General features: G+C 44.6%; 2 protein-coding genes and 1 pseudogene across 2 annotated transcripts in view; 2 read left to right on the top strand and 1 right to left on the bottom strand.

Moving 5' to 3' along the window:
* Positions 1–4,818: 4,818 nt before the first annotated feature.
* On the bottom strand, positions 4,819–4,899 carry LOC116276278 (annotated as a pseudogene).
* A 15,951-nt stretch (positions 4,900–20,850) lies between these two features.
* LOC116275815 (unconventional myosin-Ie-like) overlaps positions 20,851–24,195 on the top strand; it is a 94,553-nt gene continuing 91,208 nt past the window's right edge. Inside the window, exon 1 of the mRNA XM_031668600.1 lies at positions 20,851–21,635. Within this exon, the coding sequence (XP_031524460.1) occupies positions 21,633–21,635 (3 nt within the window). The 5' untranslated portion in view covers positions 20,851–21,632. The remainder of the gene's footprint in view (positions 21,636–24,195) is intronic.
* On the top strand, positions 21,269–23,025 carry LOC103885854 (translation initiation factor IF-2-like). Its single transcript, XM_009210292.3, has one exon. It carries the CDS (start codon positions 21,984–21,986, stop codon positions 22,530–22,532), a length of 549 nt encoding a protein of 182 aa, XP_009208556.1. The 5' UTR covers positions 21,269–21,983; the 3' UTR covers positions 22,533–23,025.

Consider the following 24,195-nt stretch of genomic DNA (forward strand, 5'->3'; position numbering starts at 1 on the left):
CTACCTCCCAAAAGCAATCAGCCAGTTGTGAGGTTAAGGTTTTAGGAAGCAGTTGAGTCTACAAACAGCTTCAGCAACCTGCAATAAGAGGGGTGGAAGTGGGATGTCAGGACCCAGTGGGTGGAGAGGTACGATCCAAGGAGTATGGCTAACAGTAGAGTCAGTGGTTTGGAGTAAGCAGGTCAAGATTGAATGTGTTTCCTCAGCTTTAAAATGGAGTTAATGAGAGTACCAGCCCCAAAAGGCAGTTGTGGTAATTGAATTAGTTAAAGCATGTAGCACGCTCAGCACACTGGTTGACTCATAACGTATTCTCAAGCAATGTGAGCTGTGTTCATTATCACCACCATTATTATCACCATCTTCATCACCGTCATCCTGGCTCTTCTATTTACCAGGTCTGTGACCTGGGGCAAGTTGTGTAACATTTCTAAACCTTGGATTCCTCATCCTTCCATTAAAGAAAAAAGATTATCTTCAAGAATATAGTGAGGATGAAATGAAATTAGGCACATAAAGCATCTAACATGATGCTTGGCAAATAGTAGGTGCATGTTGAGTGAGTGTTATTTTCTGTTGGTTTCAATGGCTTTGCTTTATTGATTGATAGTCAAAACCGGTATTTTGGAAGAAAGAATACCAAAGGAAGGAAGACAACAAAGTCCCTGTGATGGGAAAAGTTTACTTGATGGAAGAAACTCTCATGTTTTCGATGAGAGTTTTTATTTTCATTTTTTTGTGTGGTCCCATCGGACATCCCCCTAAGATCTCAGATGTCCTTCAGTTTACAGTCCCACACATTAAGTAGCTTTCATTACTGAAAAAATCAGAGAGGATTGAAGATTTGGGAACATGAATGCGGGGTTGCCAAACTTAGCAATAAAAATGAAGGTGTGCAATATTTTATCTGGCCATTATACATGGATGCCAATTTATCTTCTTGTAAACTCAAGCTAGGATTGACTCTTGTTTTGTGACGTTGTGTGATTTACGATATCCACATTCAAGGGCTTCTCAGCGAAAGAGAGAGATGCTGTAGAATGTAGACTTGGCCGGGCACGGTGGCTCACGCCTGTAATCCCAGCACTTTGGGAGGCCGAGGTGGGTGGATCATGAGGTCAGGGGTTCGAGATCAGCCTAGCAAAGATGGTGAAACGCCATCTCTACTAAAAATACAAAAATCAGGCCAGGCGTGGTGGTTCACGCCTGTAATCCCGCTTTGGGAGGCAGTGGTCGTGAGGTCAGGAGATCAAGACCATCCTGGCTAACAAGGTGAAACCCCATCTCTTCTAAAAATACAAAAATGAGCCAGTTGTGGTGGCGGGCGCCTGTAGTCCCAGCTACTCGGGAGGCTGAGGCAGGAGAATGGCGTGATGAACCCAGGAGAGTGAGACTTGCAGTGAGCAAGATTGTGCCACACCACTCCAGCCTGGGCAATAGGCCGAGACTCTGTCTCAAAAAAAAAAAAAAAAAGAAGAAACGTAGGCTCAACTTCTCAGGAAGACAGTTACCAAGAGCATCTTCTCTCATGAGTCATGTTGGGCCTAAGTATTATAAAGCAAAATGGATCCTGGAGGTTAGGTTCTAGTAAGAAGGCCCTGGGTTAACTTCCTCAAGGCTTCTCTTCATTATTATTTCCTGTTACTATCAATAGAGCACTGCTCACTGTCCTTCAACCCCTACCGTTCCCTTACACCTTCCTTAGCCCTACAATGCCCCTTCTCTTACTAGTGGGAACACTGCACAGTCTCCACAGCCTAAGGGATAGGGGGAGCTATGGCTTCCTAAGGATGATATTATGAGAACCCAACACAAACCAGGCCTCCTGGGCTCCATTTTGTTCAACTCATAATATTCAGATGTTACATCGTTTCTCTTTCCAAACTCCAATGGCATTTCCTAGTGACTCTGCTTTTGAAATGAAAATGCAGGTAGCAGAGCAAAGTATCAGATTAATGACCTTTATCTCAAAACCTAGTTTTTTGGTAACAAGAGGAGCAGACTTCAGAGAAAGATCAGGTTATGAACTCTCTGTGACATCTCACTCACTGTCCTTCCCTGAAACCATTTTTTTTTTTCCTGCAGAGTAGGTCCTAAGATAAGGTGGGGTGTGTGCATGTGTGCGCGCCCCTCTCTCAAATTTTCATGTACAATCTTCATGCCATTACTAGCTGAGATCATATGGAGTCAGCCCTCATTGCAGAGTTTTAGATCCTGGTTGCTAAGGTGGGGTAGGTGACGCTTCATATCTTCCCTGTTTTCAGCGCATACCTGTCTCCCACCCAGCCTGGGTCAGGGGGTAGAAGAGACTGCAGCAGCACATCTCACCCCAAGACATCATGCCCAGCTCCTAAGCCCCTCCCACATCCCTTCCCACTCTGAACTCATGGCCTGTGGAGCTCCTGGATGGGCCCACACTATCTGAGAGGGGCCAGAAGACTTTGGGGTGACACACTTTGTCTGCCTGCCTCTCAGCATGACTGACAGCACCTGAACCATGAATGCAGAGATAGAATGAACGGTGGCCCTTCTCCAAGCCCTTGGTCCTCCTTTTATTCATACTCTTTGCCTTCCAGCCTGGGGATCAGGAAAGATTTTTTTTTTTTTGAGACACAGTCTTGTTATGTCGCCCAGGCTGAAGTGCAGTGGCATGATCTCGGCTCACTGCAAGCTCTGCCTCCCGGGTTCATGCCATTCTCCTGCCTCAGCCTCCCAAGTAGCTGGGACTACAGGCGCCCGCCACCACGCCTGGCTAATTTTTTGTACTTTTAGTAGAGATGGGGTTTCACCATGTTAGCCAGGATGGTCTCGGCCTCCCAAAGTGCTGGGATTACAGGCGTGAGCCACCGCGCCCGGCTGAAAGATTTTTTATTTATTCATTTATTTATATATTTTTTTCCAGACAGAGTCTCACTGTGTCTCCCAGGCTGGAGTGCAGTGGCGTGATCTCGGCTCACTGCAAGTTCTGCCTCCCAGGTTCAAGCAATTCTCCTTGCCTCAGCCTCATGAGTAGCTGGGATTATAGGCAACTGCCACCATGCCCAGCTAATTTTTGTATTTTTTTAGTAGAGATGGGATTTCGCCATGTTTGTCAGGCTGGTCTCAAACTCCTGACCTCAGGTGATCTGCCCACCTCAGCCTCCCAAAGTGCTGGGATTGCAGGTGTGAGCCACGGCGCCCGGCCAAAAGGTTATTTTTGACCTAATTAGAGAAACCAAAGATTTGTGCGCACATGCTCTGCCTTTGAAGATCCTCCTGCTTAGTTCTCATCCCTGGGCAGAAATCTTCGAGAAACACAGGGGCCTTTGCTTCATGTCAGGAGCTGGCCGAAGGGCACTAAGAGTGAAGGGACCATGGTCTACTGAGCTTCTCCCAAAAACCCTGTTTAGCAGAGGAGGAAGTGGGACAAGTGACCTCTAGAAGTTATGAAATCCATCCCCCTACCTTCTGGCAGCCCTGACAATCAATAAACAGTTCCCTCTCCAAGCTGATTTCCATTGGAATTAGAACCTGGAATTTCCTCAAATTGTAGTAGACAATTTGAATTTCTGAACCTGAATTTCCTCAGATCATCTTGGAGAGGGCCTTTAAAGATTACAAATTAGAAATGAACTCTTTGACGTTCTCCTTACTTTTTTTTTTTGATAATGCATGGGACTCCAGAATTCTCTGCCCAAGTATCCCAAAGCTTGTCTCCAGACCCAGTGCTGACCTTTTCAAGGTCAGTTCTTCTAAGGGTGACCCAGATGCTGGTGTGTACAACCCAAACTTAAGGGATCAACAAAGAGTGAGTGTTATGAGAAAGTTGGATATATGGGCTGAGAAGTCCATATGGGAATGCAAGAGATGTATGCTGATGCAAGAAGGGCTGGAGTCGGTAGTGGGAAGAAAAAAGGATGAAGGATGAGGGCCAAAGCTGGGGGCTGGCTCTTCCCGTGCCACCGTGTTCCAGCAAGAGATTCTGACATCCAGGAATTTAAAATTCCAACCTGGACTTCCAGGTTGTTCTGAAGGTATTTTTGTCAAGGTAGGAGGACAGAACATATTGTATTGAATGATTTGGGAGCTTTATTTGTAACTTTAAAATATTTAGACATCTGGTTTTTAGGCCTCCATTTGTGCTCTTTTCAAGACCTACAATACCCCATGACCTACCCCGCTACCTTCTGGGAGAGAAACCTTCACAGTCCAAATGGCTCAGAGCACAGTCCAGCTGAAACCACATGCTGTACCACCTCACATCTGTCCCACTCTGCCCTATTTTGGCCCCTAAGAGTGGTTAGATCTTACAGGGCACATCCTATGGCCATGTGTTTTGCACAAGCCCTATACTAGTTTTCTGGTCTGTACTGAGGGCATTAAATCAAATGTAAGAGTTTTGCCCAGCTTTCAAGGACCACTACACTTAACGCAATTGAATTATGGGCCTTGAAGCCTTGCCTGAAAAAGATGAGGTGGTTGGGCCGGGCGCGGTGGTTCATGGCTGCAATCCCAGCACTTTGGGAAGCCGAGGTGGGTGGATCACCTGAGGTCAGGAGTTTGAGACCAGCCTGGCCAACATGGCAAACCCTGTCTCTACTAAAAGTACAAAAAAAATTAGCCAGGCATTGTGGCACATGCCTGTAGTCCCAGCTACTTGGGAGGCTGAGGTGGGAGAATCGCTTGAACCCAAGAGGCAGAGGTTGTAGTGAGCCGAGATGGTGCCACTGCACGCCAGCCTGGGTGACAGAGCGAGACTCCATCTCAAAAAAAAAAAAAAAAAAAAAAAAGAGGTGGTTGAAATTTGGCTGACAATCCAACTTTCTTTTATTTTTTCCATGTCAGACGGGTAATGGGCCGACATCATAACAAGGTTTGAGGGAGGCCCACAGTCATCACACTTAAGAACTACAAAAGGATCGCTGACTCTCTTTTTAAGGAGTGGCAAGCACCAGTGAAGGGAAGAAGGGAGCAATGTCAGGCTCAAGGGGCCACTTGAGGCAGTTTGGGGAAGAAGAAAGGCAGGCAGCAGCTGCTGAGAGGGACTTGGAGGGACAAACAGAAGTGTTTGTAGGTATCCTTAGGGAAATTTTACCACACGTTATGAGAGCTTGCCTCACTTTCCCAAAGAAAAGTCAGTAAATGCTACCTTACTCAAGATGGCTGACGGAGCTGGATTTGTTCATTTGTTTTGGAAGAGGGTGACCAGGGTGTGGAAGCAAGTGCAGAGTCTGGCCCAAAGCTGATCTTAAGGTGACAACAGGAGCTGCGGAAGGGCCCATGTGCATTCAGGCTAACTAATTAAATGGAATGTTGGACACCCATTTCTCTTTCTCCAGAGCTGACCATGTAAAGGCTTCAAAGTAGACGCCAAAGTATCTGAAAATGAAACAGAGGCAGCAGCAGCAGGATCACTCAGGCCTTCCTGGAAGATGAACTAAGAGACAGATGCGCTGCATGCCTGGCCTTGCTCTACTGAAGCCTGTTTTTAGATATCTGCTTTGGTTGTTTTTGTTCTCTGTTTTTACAATAAAAGGAATTTGTGTTTATTCAACAAAATTTGAAGTGGGCCAGGCAAAGTGGCTTATGCCTGTAATCTCAGCACTTTGGAAGGCCAAGGTGGGAGGATAACTTGAGCCCAGGAGTTCGGGACCAGCCTGGGCAATATAGCAAGACACTGCTTCAAGACCCTGCTTTTTTTTTTTTTTTTTGGATACAGAGTCTTGCTCTGTCACCCAGGCTGGAGTGCAGTGGTGTGATCTAGGCTCACTGCAACCTCCGCCTGCCGGGTTCAAATGATTCTTCTGCCTCAGTCTCCTTAGTAGCTGGGATTATAGATGTGCACCACCATGCCCAGCTGATTTTTTTTGTATTTTAGTAGAGATGAGGTTTCACCATGTTGGCCAGGCTGGTCTCGAACTCCTGAACTCAGGTGATCTGCTCGCCTCGGCCTTCCAAAGTGCTGGGATTACAGAGGTGAGTCAATGTGTCCAGCTTATTATTTTTTAAAAAATGAGAAATGTAGAAAAAGTTAAAAGCAAAAATAAAAATCATCTGAAGTCTTACCATCCAGTATAACCAGGTAAACATTCGTCATATTTCCTTCAAGGCTTTTCTTCCTCTCTACATAGGGGGTGTGTGTGTGTGTGTGTGTGTGTGTGTGTGTGTGTGTTTCAGGGAGAGTAAAAGAGAGATTTTTAACATAATTGGATCCTCTTCCCTTAAACAGTGTTTTCAAGGCAGCAGGGTTAATGTGATCTTAAAGTACTAAGATGAGTCATCTCAGAATTATTGAGTAACTTCATGAGATTTGGTAAAAACAAGGTTGACTTTCCTTCATCTTGTCATTAACAATTACCTACTCTAATATCCAGCTGCTTTTCTCATGGTCCATGCTCAGCAAGAAGGATAGCAAGATTCAAATCTGAGATGTTAAAGTAAGAAATTTAACTAAGGTACTTGCTATTGACTTGAAGACTTAAACAGATTTTTACACCTGAGTCTTTTAGTCACAATAGTCTCACTTCACACTAAGGTTAAAGAGGTAAAAAATCAAGTTAAAGTTAAAGAGTTCAAGAATCAAGCTGAAAGGCTGGGCGTGGTGGCTCACGCCTGCAATCCCAGCACTTTGGGAGGCCAAAGCGGACAGATCGCTTGAGCCCAGGAGTTCAAGACCAGCCTGGGCAATATAGCAAGACCCTGTCTCTCAAAAAAAAAAAAAAAAAATTAGCAGGACATGGTGGCACACACCTGCAGTGCTAGCTACTTGGGTGGCTGGGGCAGGAGGATCACTCGAGCCTGGGCGTTTGAGGCTGCAATGAGCTGTGTTCGTGCCACTGCATTCCAGCCTGGGTGACAAAGTGAGACTCTGTCTCAAAAAAAAAAAAAAAAGAATCAAGTTGAGGCCAGGTGCAGTGGCACATGCCTGTGGTCCCAGCTACTCAAGAGGCTGAGGTGGCAGGATCACCTGAGCCCAGGGTTCAAGGCCAGCCTGGGAAACATAGCAAGACCCAGTCTCTAATTAAAAAAAAATCAAGTTGAATCATTTGAATCTTCTGGTAAGTCCTGTTCTAAAATATATTAGGACTTGATTTTTGTGGTATAAGTAACTTTGCATTTACTTAGGGATTCTTCTCAAGGATGAATAAGAGATGAGACAGCTCTCCCATATTTGAGGATGGTGTATCAGCAGTATATAAGGAGCAACATAAATTACCTTTTATAATTGAACAGAGACTGGGAAACCAGACTCATTTAGTCACAGTCCCAAAGAGACGAAAGTGAAATCTCAGCTCTTTTTTTCTTAGTGAGTTTGAGAAACTGTCCTGGGAGGAAACATTTCAGTAAATTTAATAATAAGCCTTCATACCCCTGGGTTTTTGCTTATGCTAATCCTTTGTTTTGCTTTGTTCTGTCACCCAGGCTGGAGTGCAGTGGTGTGATCTCAGCTCACTGCAACCTCCGCCTCCCAGGTTCAAGTGATTACAGGCATGCGCCACCACGCCCGGCTAATTTTTTGTATTTTTAGTAGAGATGGGGTTTCTCCATGTTGGCCATGCTGGTCTCCAACTCCCGACCTCAGGTGATCTGCCCGCCTCAGCCTGCCAAAGTGCTGGGATTATAGGTGTGAGCCACCGCGTCCTGCCACTGCTTATGTGAATCGTAAAACCTAGAAAGTCCCTGCCAGAGGCATTTGCACCAGAGTAACTCCATCGTGAGTGAGGGCTAGGAAAATGAGGCTGGGACTTACTGGGCTGCATTCCCATAAAGTTAGGTATTTCTTTTTTTTTTTCCTGTTTTTTGAGACAGAGTCTCGCTAAGTTGCCCAGGCTGGAGTGCAGTGGCCGGATCTCAGCTCACTGCAAGCTCCGCCTCCCAGGTTCACGCCATTCTCCTGCCTCAGCCTCCCGAGTAGCTGGGACTACAGGCGCCCGCCACCTCGCCTGGCTAGTTTTTTTGTATTTTTTAGTAGAGACGGGGTTTCACCTGGTTAGCCAGGATGGTCTCGATCTCCTGACTTCGTGATCCACCCGTCTCGGCCTCCCAAAGTGCTGGGATTACAGGCTTGAGCCACCGCGCCCGGCCAAAGTTAGGTATTTCTAGCCTCTAGATGTTTACAGTTAAGGGCTCAGGTTGTAAATGTTTACTAAGCAGATCCAGACTTGGGAGTGTCCTCATATCCCAGTATCTTGAGAACAAAAGAATTTCTAATTTTGCTTTAAAGATAATAATATCGATTCTCGCAAAATATAGTAATTAAGAAAATTAATCCTTTATTACAAACCCTTGTAGCAGAGCATATCTCCCCATGATCTTTTCTATCCTGTATATAAACAAGCATTGTACCTAGGGTGGACGTGTTCTTCCTTTTACTTTCAGGAATGCCCTACTGTGTCTATGGAGTAGCTGTTCTTTCACCACTTTACTTTCTTAACAAATTTGCTTTTGCCTTGCACTGTGGATTTGCCCTGAATTCTTTCTTGCACGAGATCCAAGAACCCTCTCTTGGCATCTGGATCGGGACCCCTTTCCTATAGCAATCCTAATCCTCCACCTTTCTATTTTTTGGAGACAGGATGTCACTCTGTCACTCAGGCTTGTGTGCAGTGGCACAATCATGGCTACTGCAGCCTCGACCTCCTAGGTTTAAGAGATCCTCCCACCTCAGCCTTCCAAGTAACTGGGACTATAGGCATGTGCCACTGCACTCTGCCATCCGCCTGCTTCGGCCTCCCCAAGTGCTGGGATTACAGGTGCACGCCACCACACCTGGCCTTCTCCACCTTTCTAAATCAGTCTTTACAGCCAGACAGACCAGAGGCCACCACTCCAAGAAGCCCTCCACAATCTCTGCCAGCATGATCTTCATTTAGCATTCATATTGTTCTGCCATGTGTAGCAATGTCTTCTGCTTGATAACATGTTTTAAGTGATAAGCAAGATATTTACAAGATATTTACAACCATTACAATGGTTCAAAAATTGAGCAATATAATAAAGCATTTCCACTGTACCATGTTGTTCCTTGCCCCCACATCCCACAAATACTTCTGTCACCTTCTTGTGTCTTTTCCAAAGTTTCTTCTTGCAAGCATAAATACAAATCTACTATTTCACCATCTCAATTTTCTTACACAGAAGGTAGCCTGATATACATATAATTTTATACCTTGTTCTTTTTTCTTTTTTTTTTTTTTTGAGATGGAATTTTCTTTTTCTTTGCCCAGGCTAGAGTGCAATGGCACAATCTCAGCTCACTGCAACCTCTGCTTCCCGGGTTCAAGTGATTTTCCTGCCTCAGTCTCCCCAGTAGCTGGGATTACAGGCATGCACCACCACGCCCGGCTAATTTTTGTATTTGTAGTAGAGATGGTGTTTCACCATGTTGGCCAGGCTGATCTCGAACTCTTGACCTCAGGTGATCTACCTGCCTTGGCTTCCCAAAGTGCTGGGATTACAGGCGTGAGCCAGCATGCCCAGCCACCTTGCTCTTTTCATTTTAACTTATGAATACATCTTGGGAATCTTTCCATATAGGTTTAGAAATAAATTCCTTATTCTGTTTATAAAGGGTTTTGTTTGCTTGTTTTTGTTTTTTGAGATGGAGTCTCACTCCGTCACCCAGGCTGGAGCACAGTGGTACAATCTTGGCTCACTGCAACCTTACCTCTCAGGTCCAAGGGATTCTCCCACCTCAGCTTCCCAAGTAGATGGGACTACAGGTCCATGCCACTGTGACTGGCTCATTTTTGTATTTTTAGTAGAGACAGTTTCACCATGTTGGCCAGGGTGGTCTTCAGCTCCTGACCTCAAGTGATCCACCTGCCTCAGCCTCCCAAAGTGCTGGGATTACAGGCATGAGCCTCCACACCTGGCCTCTCTAGGCTGGTCTTGAACTCCTTGCTTCAAGCAATTCTCCCACCTCTGCCTCCCAAAACGCTGAGATTACAGGCTAATTTCGCTTCTTTATAAATTACTTCTAAGCGTCACCCCCTGCCACCACTCTCACACCCACTCACAGTTTTTAAACTGAAAAGAAACTAGAATGTTTACATAATCATTATTGGAGCTCGGACGCTATTTAAAGGGAATTTATATAGCTAGGATTCGTGATGGTTGTGTGATATTTTTATGTGGTGTCACGCACTTTCAACTCACTGAGGTCTCTTTTGTAATAAAAACGCATATTTATATTTATTTTGTATAATTTGGAGCAAAACTGCATTACTTTACATTATGGAAGTTTATAATTGTCATAGCTGTTTTTAGAATCACATTCTTGGTCCAACATATAATCCATTTGTTACCAAGTCCTTATTGAAGCAGTCCTCCTATGGGAAACTGTCATCAACTTTATCGTGTTTGGCTCTATTTCGGGATTTCCAGGAATTCAATACAATAAAAGAGAGGGGCCATCTCCTTGTGCCCTTGACCTTTGTACATTCACCTTTCCACAGATACAGACATTGTATAGAAATGCACCTGAGCCATCTTTCCTACATGGCATCAGGACAATGAGCCAGGCAACAAAGGAACCTTTTGAGCTATCTCGTGGCGGTGCTGCCTGCCAGTCCACAGCTCATGTCCATCTGTGCCACCAGCTCTGTCAAGCTACAGCATTTACTCAATTACATTCATACTGGTTTCCGCTTACCCTTGTCGCTTTTTCAAAATTAGTGAAATACGGAGAAAATATAAGTGCAAACACTAGTAAAAAGGAGTGTTGTTCTCCTAAACACAAAACAATTGAGACAAAGAAGGGAATTATTAGGTGTGGAGAAGGTAGTGAATCTTCAGCCTCAATAATGACAACTCATACCGAGACGATGCTATGCATCACTCACCATTGCTATTACTTGATATGATTTAATTCATATTCTTACAACACTAGGTGAGAAATAAATGATGAAGGTACTATTATTATCTCTGTCTTTACAGATTAAAAAAAAAAAAAAGTATGATTTACAGAGGTAAATAGCCTGACCCAAATCTTAAAGCTGCCTATTGGACTTTAGCTGGTCAACTTTGCTAGGATGGAGACGCTCACATTTTAAAAACATCTATGCATGCTGCAATTATAGCTTAAGACTATGTCTAAGGGACAACACACAATCAGGAATTTTATACTACATTTCAGATCTCTGAAAATAGAAATCTGTGCTTAAAGTACGTAGGTTTGCTTTTGAACTTTATATATCTGACATTGGTGTGTGTTTTGGGAACGTGTTCTATGTGAAGGTAGAACTCTCTTGCATTTTTGTATGTTTTGGATGTACATGTAAAGATGTGAATCCTATGAGGAGAGGGAGCTTGTCTTCTACTTCTCCAGAAGCTACGACAGTGCTCAATAAAGGTTTATTGTGGTGCTGAGTGAAAACAGTAGTCAGCTGGAAACCATGCGGCCATAATGCTGAACACCAAGATTCACTCTATTCAATCTCCCCAAGTGTTTGTAACAATACATTGAAAAACATGTCATCTGGCTGAGCATGGTAGCTCATACCTGTAATTCCAGCTTTGGGAGGCTGAGGAGGGAGGATTGCTTGAGCCCAGGAGCTTGAGACCAGCCTGGGCAATATAGCAAGGCCCAGTCCTACAAAAAAAGAAAAAAAAAAATTAGCCAGCCATGTTGGCGCGGCCTATAGTTCTGGCTACTTGGGAGGCAGAGACAGGAAGATTGCTTGAGATATGTGTTCACACCATTGGATTCCAGCCTGAGAGACAGAGTGAGACCCTGTGTCAAGAAAAAAAAAAGAAAAAGAAAAAAAAGTCATCTTAAATACACACACACAACACACACATCTAGGTGTTTACACAAATATTTAAAGGCATGTAATCAAAAACACATTTATAAGTACATGATAATAAAGGAAAAGTGATGTCACATCTCCAGTATGTAAACACATTTACAGGCGTAATGACGATAAAGGGGAAATGATGATCGTTACAAAGGCCATACATTTTTTTTCTGTTGAAGAGGTGAATGGAATTACCCTCCTGGACTCATAAGTGTAGAAATCAAGGCAGCAGACAGGCACAGTCAGCGAACTGTTCCATGCCCTAAATTTGGAGTGTCTACCCTGTCTTCCCTCCCCAGAGACTCTGTCCCCATTTGCCATCTCTTCTTAATGGGGCAGTAGGCTTTAGGACACCACTCCTCTCACAGCATTCACTTGGAATGCGACTGGACAGGCACCTGGTCCCAGTAGAGCCTTCCTTGTCAGTGACCTATGACCCGGGTGGAGTGGTTTAAAAGGTTGAGCTGGGTGAGTCAGATTCTCTCTCTGTTTTTCTCTCCCTCCCTTTCTCCCTATGGAACTTGAATCAAAAGGCCTAGAGGGAAGTTTCTAGTGAGCTGTGGGCAACGCTGCAGAAAGGTTGTTCTGGGGCCCACATCAGGATCATGACAGGCTACAGGCACTTTGCAAGCTGAAATTAGGGGAAGAGGAACAACTGTGAGTTAAGTGGGAGAAGCTTCAAGAGACAGAGAAGAAAAGAACATTCAACCATGCAGAGATGCACAGCCCTGCCTTCTTTTGTCTTCTGTTTTTCCTGGGCTGCTGGGCATGTATACCTTAAAAAAATTTCTTTCTGGCCTGGCGAAGTGGCTCATGCCTGTAATCCCAGCACTTTGGGAGGCTGAGGCAGGTGGATCACTTGAGGTCAGGAGTCCGAGACCAGCATGGCCAACATGGCAAAACCCTGTCTCTACTAAAAATTCCAAAATTAGCCAGGTGTGGTGGTGCACACCTATAGTCCCAGCTACCTGGGAGGCTGGGGCATGAGAATCACTTGAACCTGGGAGGCAGAGGTTGCAATGAGCCAAGGTCGTGCCAGCACACTCTAGTCTGGGTGACAGAGTGAGACTCTGTCTCAAACAAAAACAAAAACAAAAAAATAAAGCAAAGGCCGGGCGTGGTAGCTCATGCCTGTAATCCCAGCACTTTGGGAGGCCACGGCGGATCACTGGAGGTCAGGAGTTCAAGACCAGCCTGGTCAAGATGATGAAACCCTGTCTTTACCAAAAATACAAAAATTAGCCAGGCGTGGCCAGGTGCAGTGGCTCACGCCTGTAATCCCAGCACTTTGGGAGGCCAAGGCGGGCAGATCACAAGGTCAGGATATCAAGACCATCCTGGCTAACACGGTGAAACCCCGTCTCTACTAAAAATACAAAAAATTAGCCAGGTGTGGTGGTGGGCACCTGTAGTCCCAGCTACTTGTGAGGCTGAGGCAGGAGGATGGCATGAACCCGGGAGGCAGAGCTTGCGGTGAGCTGAGATCGCGTCACTGCACTCCAGCCTGGGAGACAGAGCAAGACTGTAACTCAAAAAAAAAAAAAAAAAAGTTAGCCAGGCATGGTGGCTCACACCTGTAATCCCAGGTACTCAGGAGGCTGAGGCAGGAGAATCGCTTGAACCTGGGAGGCAGAGGTTGTAGTGAACTGACATCATGCCACTGCACTCCAGCTTGAGTAACCGAGTGACTCCATCTCAAAAAATATATATACATATATATTTATATAATATATAAATTTATACATAAATATATAATATAAATATAAATCTATATATAAATATATGTTTATATAATATAACATATAGATTTAAAATATAGATTTATATAATATATAATATAGATTTATATAATATATAATATATATAAAAATTTATATAGAAATATTTTTTTTTCCTTAAAGTAACCCATGTGCTCTTCTGATGCTTGTTACATAAAAGAAACTAAATTGGAGCAACAGATAACGGGAGAAAAAAGTCTCTCTTGGCCAGGTGTGGTCGTTCACCTGTAATTCCAGCAATTTGGGAGGCTGAGGCAGGAGGACAGCTTGAGGCCGGGAGTTTAAGGCAGCAGTGAGCTGTCATCACGCCATCATACTCCAGCCTGGGCAATAGAGCAAGATGTCATCTCAAAATAAATAAATAAATAAATAAATAAATAAATAAGTAAATAAATAAATAAGTCTCTGCCAGTGGAGGATATAAACTTAAAAAAAAAAAAAAAGACAGGAGAACCATATAAGTACAGCAGTCCAAGACCATGACAGTGGCAAACAGTCATTTCATTTGATAGTCCCCAAGGACCTCGGTTCGTGCAATCCTGTGCAATAATCAATATTTATGGTAATAACCTTGAGTCTTAAAGCAAAAGCTGCTTGACATTCAGTGTATTTTCAGAAGTCAATGAAATGTGTGGTTTCATTCAGAAAAAACTTTTCTTAAAGTTAAAAAAAAAGTTTTCATGTCTAAAAACGACCAGATTTGGCTGGGTGTAGTGGTTTATGCCTGCAATCCCAGCACTTTGGGAGGTCGAGGCTGGAGGACTGCTTTAGCCCAGGAGTTCAAGACCAGCCTGGGCAACATGGTGAGACTCTGTCTCCACAAAAAATAAAAAAATTAGCTGAGCTATAGGTAGTGTGTGCCTATGGTCCCAGCTACTTGGGAGGCTGAGGCGGGAGGATCACTTGAGCCTGGCGCAGTGATCCATGTTTGCGTCACTGCACTCCAGCCTGGGAGATAAGAGTGTGATGCTGTCAAAAAAAACAAAAAGAAAGAAAGAAAAAAAAGAAAAGAAAAAAAAGAAAGAAAAAGAAAAAAGGACAAAAGGCAAGGTTCATGCAGAGATTTGTTATTTTTTACTTTTTGAAATGCACATATTTATTGATCCATGCCTTGCCTTGTTGAAGCAAAGAGCTCAGATGACTTATAAGAATACACAGAATCCAACAGGAAACTAAACATTGACAGTGAATGGGGAAAAGAAAGAACATCAGGGTATGGACAGGAGATTTAGTTATCTGCAAAGCTCATTTCCATGGACTTCCTCATTCTTTGCTAGATCATGGCCCACCATAACTCATTATTTCAACTCCAAATTTTTTAGATTTGGAGGAAGATCAAGGTTTATCTTCTGAATGTAAAAATCAAATTGAAACTGGAAGAGAGAAAATAAAATATTGATTTAAATCAGAGAAAATATAATAATCTACATAAACATGCTTTTAATAAGCTGCTAATTTAAGCATATGTTTAAATCATTTCTATTCCTTTACTTCAGTAAAATAATTGTTACAGCAAAATAATTTTATCTTTTTACCTCTGTCATCCAGGCTGGAGTGCAATGGCACTATCCTTGTTCACTGCAACCTCTGCCTCCTGGGTTCAAGTGAGTCTCCTGCCTCAGCCTCCTGAGTAGCTGGGATTACAGGTGCCTGCCACCATGACCAGTTACGTTTTTGTATTTTTAGTAGAGATGGGGTTTCACCATGCTGGCCAGGCTGGTCTTGAATTCCTGACCTCAGGTGATCCACCTGCCTCGACCTCCCAAAGTGCTGGGATTACAGGTTTAAGCCACCGCGCCCGGCCTTAATTTTATCTTAATCAGAACTAGCATCATATTACATTATACAACTGGTGAAATTCTCTTCTACATCCTTTTTATAAACCAATACCAACATACTAGAGGGAAAAAGTGTTTAGAGTTAAACTCACTATGCAAATGAAATTTTTATATTCCATTAAAAAGCAACACTTTTTCTGAGAGCTCTGGTTTGGAAAGGCTCACGGGGTTTTAATAAGTGTGCTCCTATTCATTTTGGGCCTGCATTAGGGACAATTTCTTCTGATGGACATTTCTATTACACAATCACTGCTTAAAGGGTAATAGTGTAGGCTTCAGAGCCAGGCAAATGTATGTATTTGATGCAGGATAGCAGAGTAATAGCTTGGGCAAATTACTTTAAGTCTTCCCAACTTAATTTCTTTTTCTTTTTCTTTTTTTTTTTTTTTTTTGAGACGGAGTCTCGCTCTGTCGCCCGGGCTGGAGTGCAGTGGCCGGATCTCAGCTCACTGCAAGCTCCGCCTCCCGGGTTCACGACATTCTCCTGCCTCAGCCTCCCGAGTAGCTGGGACTACACGAGCCCACCACCTCGCCCGGCTAGCTTTTTGTATTTTTTAGTAGAGACGGGGTTTCACCGTGTTAGCCAGGATGGTCTCGATTCAACTTAGTTTCTTAACTGCAAATGGAGCTAACAAGGTCGTATGGAAGATTAAATAAGATATTGTACATTAAGCACTTAGTAGCTAATATCTAGTGAACCTAATACATGATATGTGTTATGATAAAAACAGTGATTGTAGAGGACATTTCACACTGATAATGATACAAGTCTCTCTTTCATTAGTGTCTTGTTAAAGGTTCCTAATTTTCCCATTAACAAATTTTCTTTTTTTTTTTGGAGACGGAGTCTTGCTCTGCCACACAGGCTGGAGTGAAGTGGCAGGATCTGGTTCACTGCAAGCTCCGCCTCCCAGGTTCAATTCTCCTGTCTTAGCCTCCCCAGTAGCTGGGACTACAGGCACAGGCCACCACACCCGGCTAACTTTTATATTTTTAGTAGAGACAAGGTTTCACCATATTGGTCAGGTTGGTCTTGAATTCCTGACCTTGGGTGATCCACCTGCCTTCCAAAGTGCTGGGATTACAGGCGTGAGTCACCACACCCAGCCAAATTAATTAACTTTAGTGTTGTGAGTGCATTCTGAATGATTTTTTATGGTATTGACAGGGAAACTAGTTTTATTGCTCGATATTATTTTCTTGCTGCTTTCCAAGAGGCATAAACAATGATTTATTTCACAGATAGATTTATACAGAAAATTTTACTTTGTATTCGTTTTGTTTTTTTATTGGTTCCTTTTCATTCAGCTCCAGAAAAATGCAATTAATCATGCCAAGGGATGTACAAAGTCTCATCTGACTAGCTCCATCATGTGTCTAGAACGAGTTTTACAGTTTTAAAACTTGCTTCCACTTCACTGTTACTATGGTCTTGAATAAAAATAAATATCTAGCCGGGCTCAAGTCTATAATCCCAGCACTTTGAGGGACTGAGGCAGGCAGAACATTTGAGGTCAGGACTTTGAGACCAGCTTGGCCAACATGGTGAAACCCCGTCTCTACTAAAAATACAAAAATTAGCCAGGCATGGTGGTGGGCGCCTGTATTCCCCGCTACTCTGGAGGCTGAGGCAGGCGAATCACTTGAACCTGGGAGGCAGAGGTTGCAGTGAGCTGAGATCTCACCATTGCACTCCAATCTAGGTGACAGAGCAAGATTCCGTCTCAACAAACAAATCAAGGCCAGGCGCAGTGGCTCACACCTGTAATCCCAGCACTTTGGGAGGCTGAGTCAGGTGGATCATGAGGTCAGGAGTTCAAGACCAGCCTGGCCAAGATGGTGACACCCCAGCTCTACTAAAAATACAAAAATTAGCCGGCGTGGTGGCGGGTGCCTGTGATTCCAGCTACTTGGGAGGCTGAGGCAGAGAATTGCTTGAACCTGGCAGGCAGAGGTTGCAGTGAGCCAAGATCGCGCCACTGCACTCCAGTCTGGATGACAGAGCAAGACTCCATCTCAAAAAAAAAAAAAAAGAAAAGAAAGAAAGAATAAATATCTGGCAATATAGTACTGAATCCTCTGAAAAACAGATGGAAATCAGAATTGGGAAAATGTTCATTTTAAAAAGTGAGGATTTTTAAAAATGTAATTTGGCCAGAAATCTAGGGTGACCATATAAGTTATTATTCAAATTAGGCCTTTCTGGGAATGAAAGACGGGTACAATTAATACATTCATTGGACTAAAGGCATAAACCAAGAGTCTCCCAGGGATATCAGGCTGTAAGTATGTAAGAGGCCGTTCTAGCCCAAACTGACAATGTACCACCTTCCCTAAATTGAGGATGGAGCGGGAACAGGTTTGAAGTGATTCTTCATGAAATCATAGGCTGTATCACATGACCACACACGATATTCTACACTCAAACTGGGAATTAGTGGGTTCTGTTTTGAGAATCCAAGCTGAGCCTCTGGCCTTAAGGCATCACGCTTAGTTCTAATCTATATGCCTCAAGAAAAACACAACAACAGAAACAAAAGCCAAGAGAAGCATAACTAATATGATCAAGAGCTGTGGCTTCTAATATTTTGTCTGTTAAGGCATCTTTGAGAATCTGATGAAAGCTCTTAACACTCCTTAAAGAAAAGAGCACACACAAACAGTCCCTACCCTTGGCATGCAATTCAGGGGCCATGGTCTATCCATTCTCATCCAGGTTTCGAGCTCTGAATCTCTGACCTAGAACACCTGAGATGGATGAAGGGAAAAAAGGAATCCACATTTACTGACCATCTTTACACACATTTCCTTTTATGCTCACATCAATCTGTTTTATCAATAAGAGAACTGAAGTTCAGAGAAACTAAGATCTCACAGCTAAGTAGAAACACCAGACTTCAAGTCTATGCGTCACCAAATCTCATAATACATAAAGCACTACTTTTATATATATATATGACTTTATAACAGTCTCATTCTCATATATATTATAAAATATATAATCATATCTATAAATCATATATGCATATAAAATCTCATATATATTATAAAAAATAAACACAAGCATACATCTTCATCAAAGTCCTGCCTACTACAGTTAGGTGTGCCTCTTGAAACTTGAAAGAGATTATAGATTATTAGGGCAATAAAAGTAAACACTAAAACATTTTTAAAAAAATAATCAGAAATGATGATATAATGGACGAATAGTCTCAAGGTAGTTTTTGATAAATCCAAGACTGTTCAATTGTCAGTTGACTGTCAGTGGATTATTAAGAGTTTTTCAGTGTTTCATTGTATTCCTGGGCTATATTTGGGAAAGAAACTACGCCTTGGTATATCTCAAAGCCTATGTCAATCTGACTACTAATCAGGGTTGACCATGGATGGGATGGTGGTTTAGGTAGTGTTTCTTGTGTTACTGGTAAGCTGACATTTCCATTTTGATAACCTCTGTTCATACATTCCTAAAATTCATGATAGGTTTTGTTGTTTTGAGACAGGGCTTCACTCTGTTGCCCAGGCTGGAGCGCAGTGGCATGATCATAGCTCACTACAGCCTCGAATTCCTGGCCTCACATGATCTTCCCACCTCAGCCTCCCAAGTAGCTGGGACTACAGGCATGTACTATAATGCCCAGCTAAATTTTATTATTATAATTTTTTAATAGAGTCTTGCTCTGATGCCCAGGTTGGTCTTGAATGCCTGGTTTCAAGCGATCCTACCATCTTGGCTTCCTAAAGCACTAGCACTGTAGGCATGAGCCACTGAGCTTGGCTGGCCCAATAATATTTTGAAGGTGATATTCCCCTATGAGATATGGAGTCAGACTTATCTGAGAATTTATCATGTCTGTGTGTACCTAGGCAATGCCTAGTACAGATGCCATGTGTTTTCTTTCCAATTCATACTACATAACCATACCAGATGAATTTCCTACCCTAAACTGCAGCTCCAAATATGGCAGTTCCTTGCACAAAACTACTGTTGTGTTTCATTATGCTTGCTTCTTTCCTGTAGTTATTTATTCTTTTAAAAAATTCATCATTTGTTTTCCCCATTCTAAATTGTAAGCTCAGTGAGGGCAGGGACCAGTTGTAACTCCAGTGTTTAGCCGTGCTGTCTTATAATACACATTCGATTATATTGTTGCCAAACTATATGAATGATTACTACAAGAATTTGGACAATATGATTTTTTTTCAACTTTTAAAAGATATATAATGAACACACCATGAGATTCACCCATTTAAAAAGCACAACACAGTGGTTTTTAGTATATTCACAAACTTGTACAATCATCACCACTATCTAATTCCAGAATATTTTCATCACTTCGATAGGAAAATGCATACCTATTAGCAAGTACTTCCATTTCCCCTCTCCCACAGCCCCTAGCAAACAACTAATATACTTTGTATCTCTATAGATTTCCCTATCCTGAACTTTCATATAAATGGAATTATATAATATGTGGTCTTTTGCTCCTGGCTTCTTTCACTTAACACGGTATTTTCGAGATTTGTCCATGTTGTAACATTTTGTTTACCCTTTTAGACAAGATAATGTTTAACACCCTTTCTAACTCTATGCTCAGATAGTCAAGTGAAGAGCTACAACCAAATTTTTTTTTCTTTTTTTTTTTTTTTTTTGAGACAGAGTCTTGCTCTGTCGCCCAGGCTGGAGTGGAGTGGTACGATTTCTGCTCACTGCGACCTCCGCCTCCCCTGTTCAAGCAATTCTCGTGTCTCAGCCTACCGAGTAGCTGAGATTACAGGCATGCACAACCATGCCAGGCTATTTTTTGTATTTTTAGTAGAGAAGGGGTTTCACCATGTTGGCCAGGCTGGTCTCAAACTCCTGACCTCAGGTGATCCACCAACCTCAGCCTCCCAAAGTGCTGGGATTAGCCTCAACCGAATTTCAGAAAGTATCATAATATCATTATGCTTCATAGTTTTTTCTCTATGCCCTAAAGTTTATCAGTTTTATCTTCTACAGATCCCAGGAAGGGAGCCTGTTAAGACCCACCAAATTTACTTCCGCAGCCTCCAGAACAATAAAATCAAACTCCCTACCCTGATTTTGAGATTCTGCTTCCCCCCCACCAACCCCCCGCCAATCTTCTGGGAAATTCGACGCTCTGTAATAATGCATTTTTACAGTTCTGATTGTTTTCAGCAGATGTGTTGGCTGAGGTTGGATGGGGTTTCTTCCCACCTATCTCTCCTCTCTCCTTCCCTCTGCCCACTGCACGTGCAACAACTTTTCTGTCATCAAAATGTGAAAAAAAAAAAAAGAAAAAAAGAAGAAAGGAAAGAGAAAGAAAAACAGAAAAAAGAAAAGAAAGAAAAAGCAGCCGGAAGGCTTCCTTTGTTTTCCAAGGAAATTCAGGTAAAAGGAGGGGTGGGGAAATGATATTTTTGACTTTGCTCACAATCTAGACGCAGGAAAGAAAAAGGATTTCCTTTGGGCTGCTGCCACGACTCTGATGTTTTATGCTGATAAAATATTTCCTTCTTAAAAAAAGTTCTGGGAAAATCATGCATGCCACTTCAACTTGGAAGCGAAACCCACCCTAACTTTCGTCTTAAAACGCAGCGAAGTGAAAGGTCTGCTCCTCTTTCACGAGGGTTTTCTTCCTTACAGTTCGGATCCTTGCTACCAGGAGCGAGCTGGGTCCGCAGATTTCTTCGGAGACTGGCGCGGGAGGAGGACTACAGGATCCAGAGGTCTTTGGAAACTCCAGCAGCTCCAAGCTTGTTGGCTACTACGGTTTCCCTGAGGAGTGACGCTGCGAAAACAAACCCTGATTGGTCAGGCCTGAGCTGAGTTCTCCATTTATGGACAGATTGCCCGGCCCGAGCCGAGACTCAGCCAGAGGAGTACGGATTAAGTGGCCGAAGAAAGAGGAACGAGGCAGGCTAGCGAGGCGGACGCTCCGAGTGCATCGGACTCACCTGGGCCGGCGGCGAGCGCGGCTCCGAGTGGGCTCCTGCCCTCCGCAGCATGCGCCGCGCCTGCTAAGTCGCAGCCGTCTCGCCCTCACCTAGCGCCGCCGATCCCGCCTGGATGGAGTCCCCCCTGGGTTCCCATTGGCTCCTGTGAGTGCTTGGGTGTCGGGAGCCTGTTTTTGGCGAGGGGAACCAACTTTTGAAGTTCGCCCAGGAGACTGCGTTCCAGCCCCAGCTCCCCGGCAGCGGGACTCGGCGGAGGCGCGACCGCGGCGCGAGTCACCATGGTGAGTTGGCCGCGCCGCGTCCAAGGACGCCGGGCCGGGGGACTGGGCAGGAAACCCCGGCGCGGTGCACCCACCTTGGGCGCGCTGCCCGGGCCAGGAGTGGAGAAGGTGGACGCGGGAGCCGGCACGTCGCGAGCTCTGATTTCCTGCCGCTTTCCGTAAACCCGGGCCGGGGGAGAGTGAGAGAGGGGCCAAGGAAAACTTTATTCCAAGTCGCCTTCTGCGTCGCGAAACTTTCTGTGGCCGGGTTGCTATGGCTGCCAGCTGTCGGAAGCCAGGGTGTGGGCGCATCCGCGGCGAGGGGCACGGCGCGCTAGGGGGTCCCCTCCTTTTGCTGGGACGTGGGGGATGCAGCCGGCAGGGGAGGTGCTCGCAGACTCGCGCCGCAGCCGCTGGCGGCACCCCCTGCCCTCCCCGCGGCCGTGCCCGCCCCGCCCCGGGCACCCTCTCGCCGACTCCTTCTCCTCCCCGCCGCCGCTCCGCCGCCCGGCAGCGCCCGCAGCTGTCCCGCCTGGCAGCGGCACGCGGGCGGGGGCGGTCCCCGGCCTGCCCTGGCGAGGGGCGGTGCGGGCCGCACAAAGGCAGGCGGGGGCGCCAGGTAGGGCGAGCACCTGGCGGCCAGCGGGCTGGCTGTGGAGAGCCGGGGCGATCCGGGCGCTGACGGCAGCTACGCCGTCCCGGACCTGTGCCGGGCGCCGACCCCGAAGGTCTCGGCGCCCGGGACGCCGAGTAAACACCTCCCGAAGAGGACCCCACCCCTTCCCAAGCGCGAGGGGACCGGGGCTTTTCGGGGATCCAGGGAACGTTTCGCACGGAATGACGCTCTCGCGAGTTTCAAGTTTGTTGCTCTTTTCCCTTTGGCACTTTGGGAATGTATGGAAGGGGGCACCTCTTTGACTTGTGACTTTTCTGCTATTCCACCTCCCCAGTCCAGCTGCACTCCCCTCCCTCCCTGTATAACCTTAGCCACCTCCCTTGGGCTTTGGCGTGGCGTACTTTTCTTTCCGGGGCACAAAAGCAAGGACTCTATTTTGAAGAGATAGGCAGTTCATCAGAGAGAGAGAGAGAGAGAGAGAAAAAAAAAAACCAAAAAAAAAAAAAAAAAAAAACTATTACAAGTCTTCATAGTTTCCACACTTGCTTCTTTTCAAGTAGTCCTGCTTAGGTGGATGATGTCGTCCTCTTCTGGTTTGCTGCTGTTTTCTAATGGCTGTGGAAGAGAACCAAGTCAAAATGATAACCAGCACAACACTAATTAAACAATCGATAATCCGATGAGCAGCCTGAGGAAGGTGCAGCCGAGGCCCATCGAAACCTGCACTCAAAGCTCAGATGCCCCCTTGCCCCGTGCTGTTTATTCAAAAGAATGATTACAAACAAACTTCAACGAGAAACCTTTCAAGGCATCCTCGACCAAAGCCTTTTCTTTTTACATAGTCCAAAATTAAGTCACTTTTGCCCCATCTAAGAGAACACTTTATCTCTAAATTTCCTCTTCCAGTTTTAAGGTTTAAGAAGTCAGTCTACTCCACGTTACTTTGGACCCCTCCCCTCACCCCAGCAGAGAACCATTCCCATTGGGCCTGTGTTTGGGTGAAGCTACCTCACTGGGCACCTGGTCCCTTGAATTAAAGCAATGTAATAGTCCTGGTACTTGAGAATTGCTGTAATCATTTTCCGTGGGTCAATATTTCTTTAAAAAATCAATGTGTTTATGTCAAGAACTTAAAGAATCTTACTGAATTTAAGTACTTGAGTGGTACCTTGAGGAAATTAACTTCCCCTCGGTTAAACTCATTTTTCATGCTGAAGGGACTGAAATATAGTTTCGGTTGCCTTTTCCGAAACCTGGGACACCATGCTTAATTCAGCCCCCTTGCAGATGAAGTAGAGGTTTGGTTAAATGCATGCGAAGAAGGCATGCTCTAGGAAGGAGATGGTTCTATCCGGGGACAAGGTGTGACTTACCTATTGATGGGCTCCCTGCCATCAGCACAGATGGGCATGTTGTGCGCCGCCAGGCGACTATCTGTGCATCAGATACGATTGCTGAGGTCACAATTCGCTGAGGGAAAAGTTGAAACAGCTGGCTGTCCTGAAACAGGAGATGTGCCATTGGTAGATCTACTGGATCCAGAGTGATGTGGCCGAAGTTAATCATTTCTTTCCTGACTTGAAAAATTGTTCATTATGTATGTGAAGTTGCCTTAGAATAGAGCATCATCTTAAATATTATCAGAAACCCAAGTTACAATATTTAATGTTTATGTAAGATTCCGGCAAGCCAAATGATACTTCATTTTGTGTTCTACATGTGCCCAGGCCTGGCCGCGTTGTATCCCTTCAGCTGCTTAGAACAGGAAGGGAAAGGACATTCCCTTCTTTGGGTGTGGCTGAAGATTAGCGTGGAGGCTAACAGTCATCAGAAGGCCCTTGGCAGCCAGGCACAGTGGCTCACGCCTGTAATCCCAGCACTTTGGGAGGGGCTGAGGCAGGAGGATCACTTGAGCCCAGGAGTTCAAGACCATCCTGGGGTAACATAGTGAGACCCTGTTTCAGT

The sequence above is a fragment of the Papio anubis genome, chromosome 7 (genome assembly GCF_008728515.1).
Source record: "Papio anubis isolate 15944 chromosome 7, Panubis1.0, whole genome shotgun sequence".
NCBI lineage: Eukaryota > Metazoa > Chordata > Mammalia > Primates > Cercopithecidae > Papio > Papio anubis.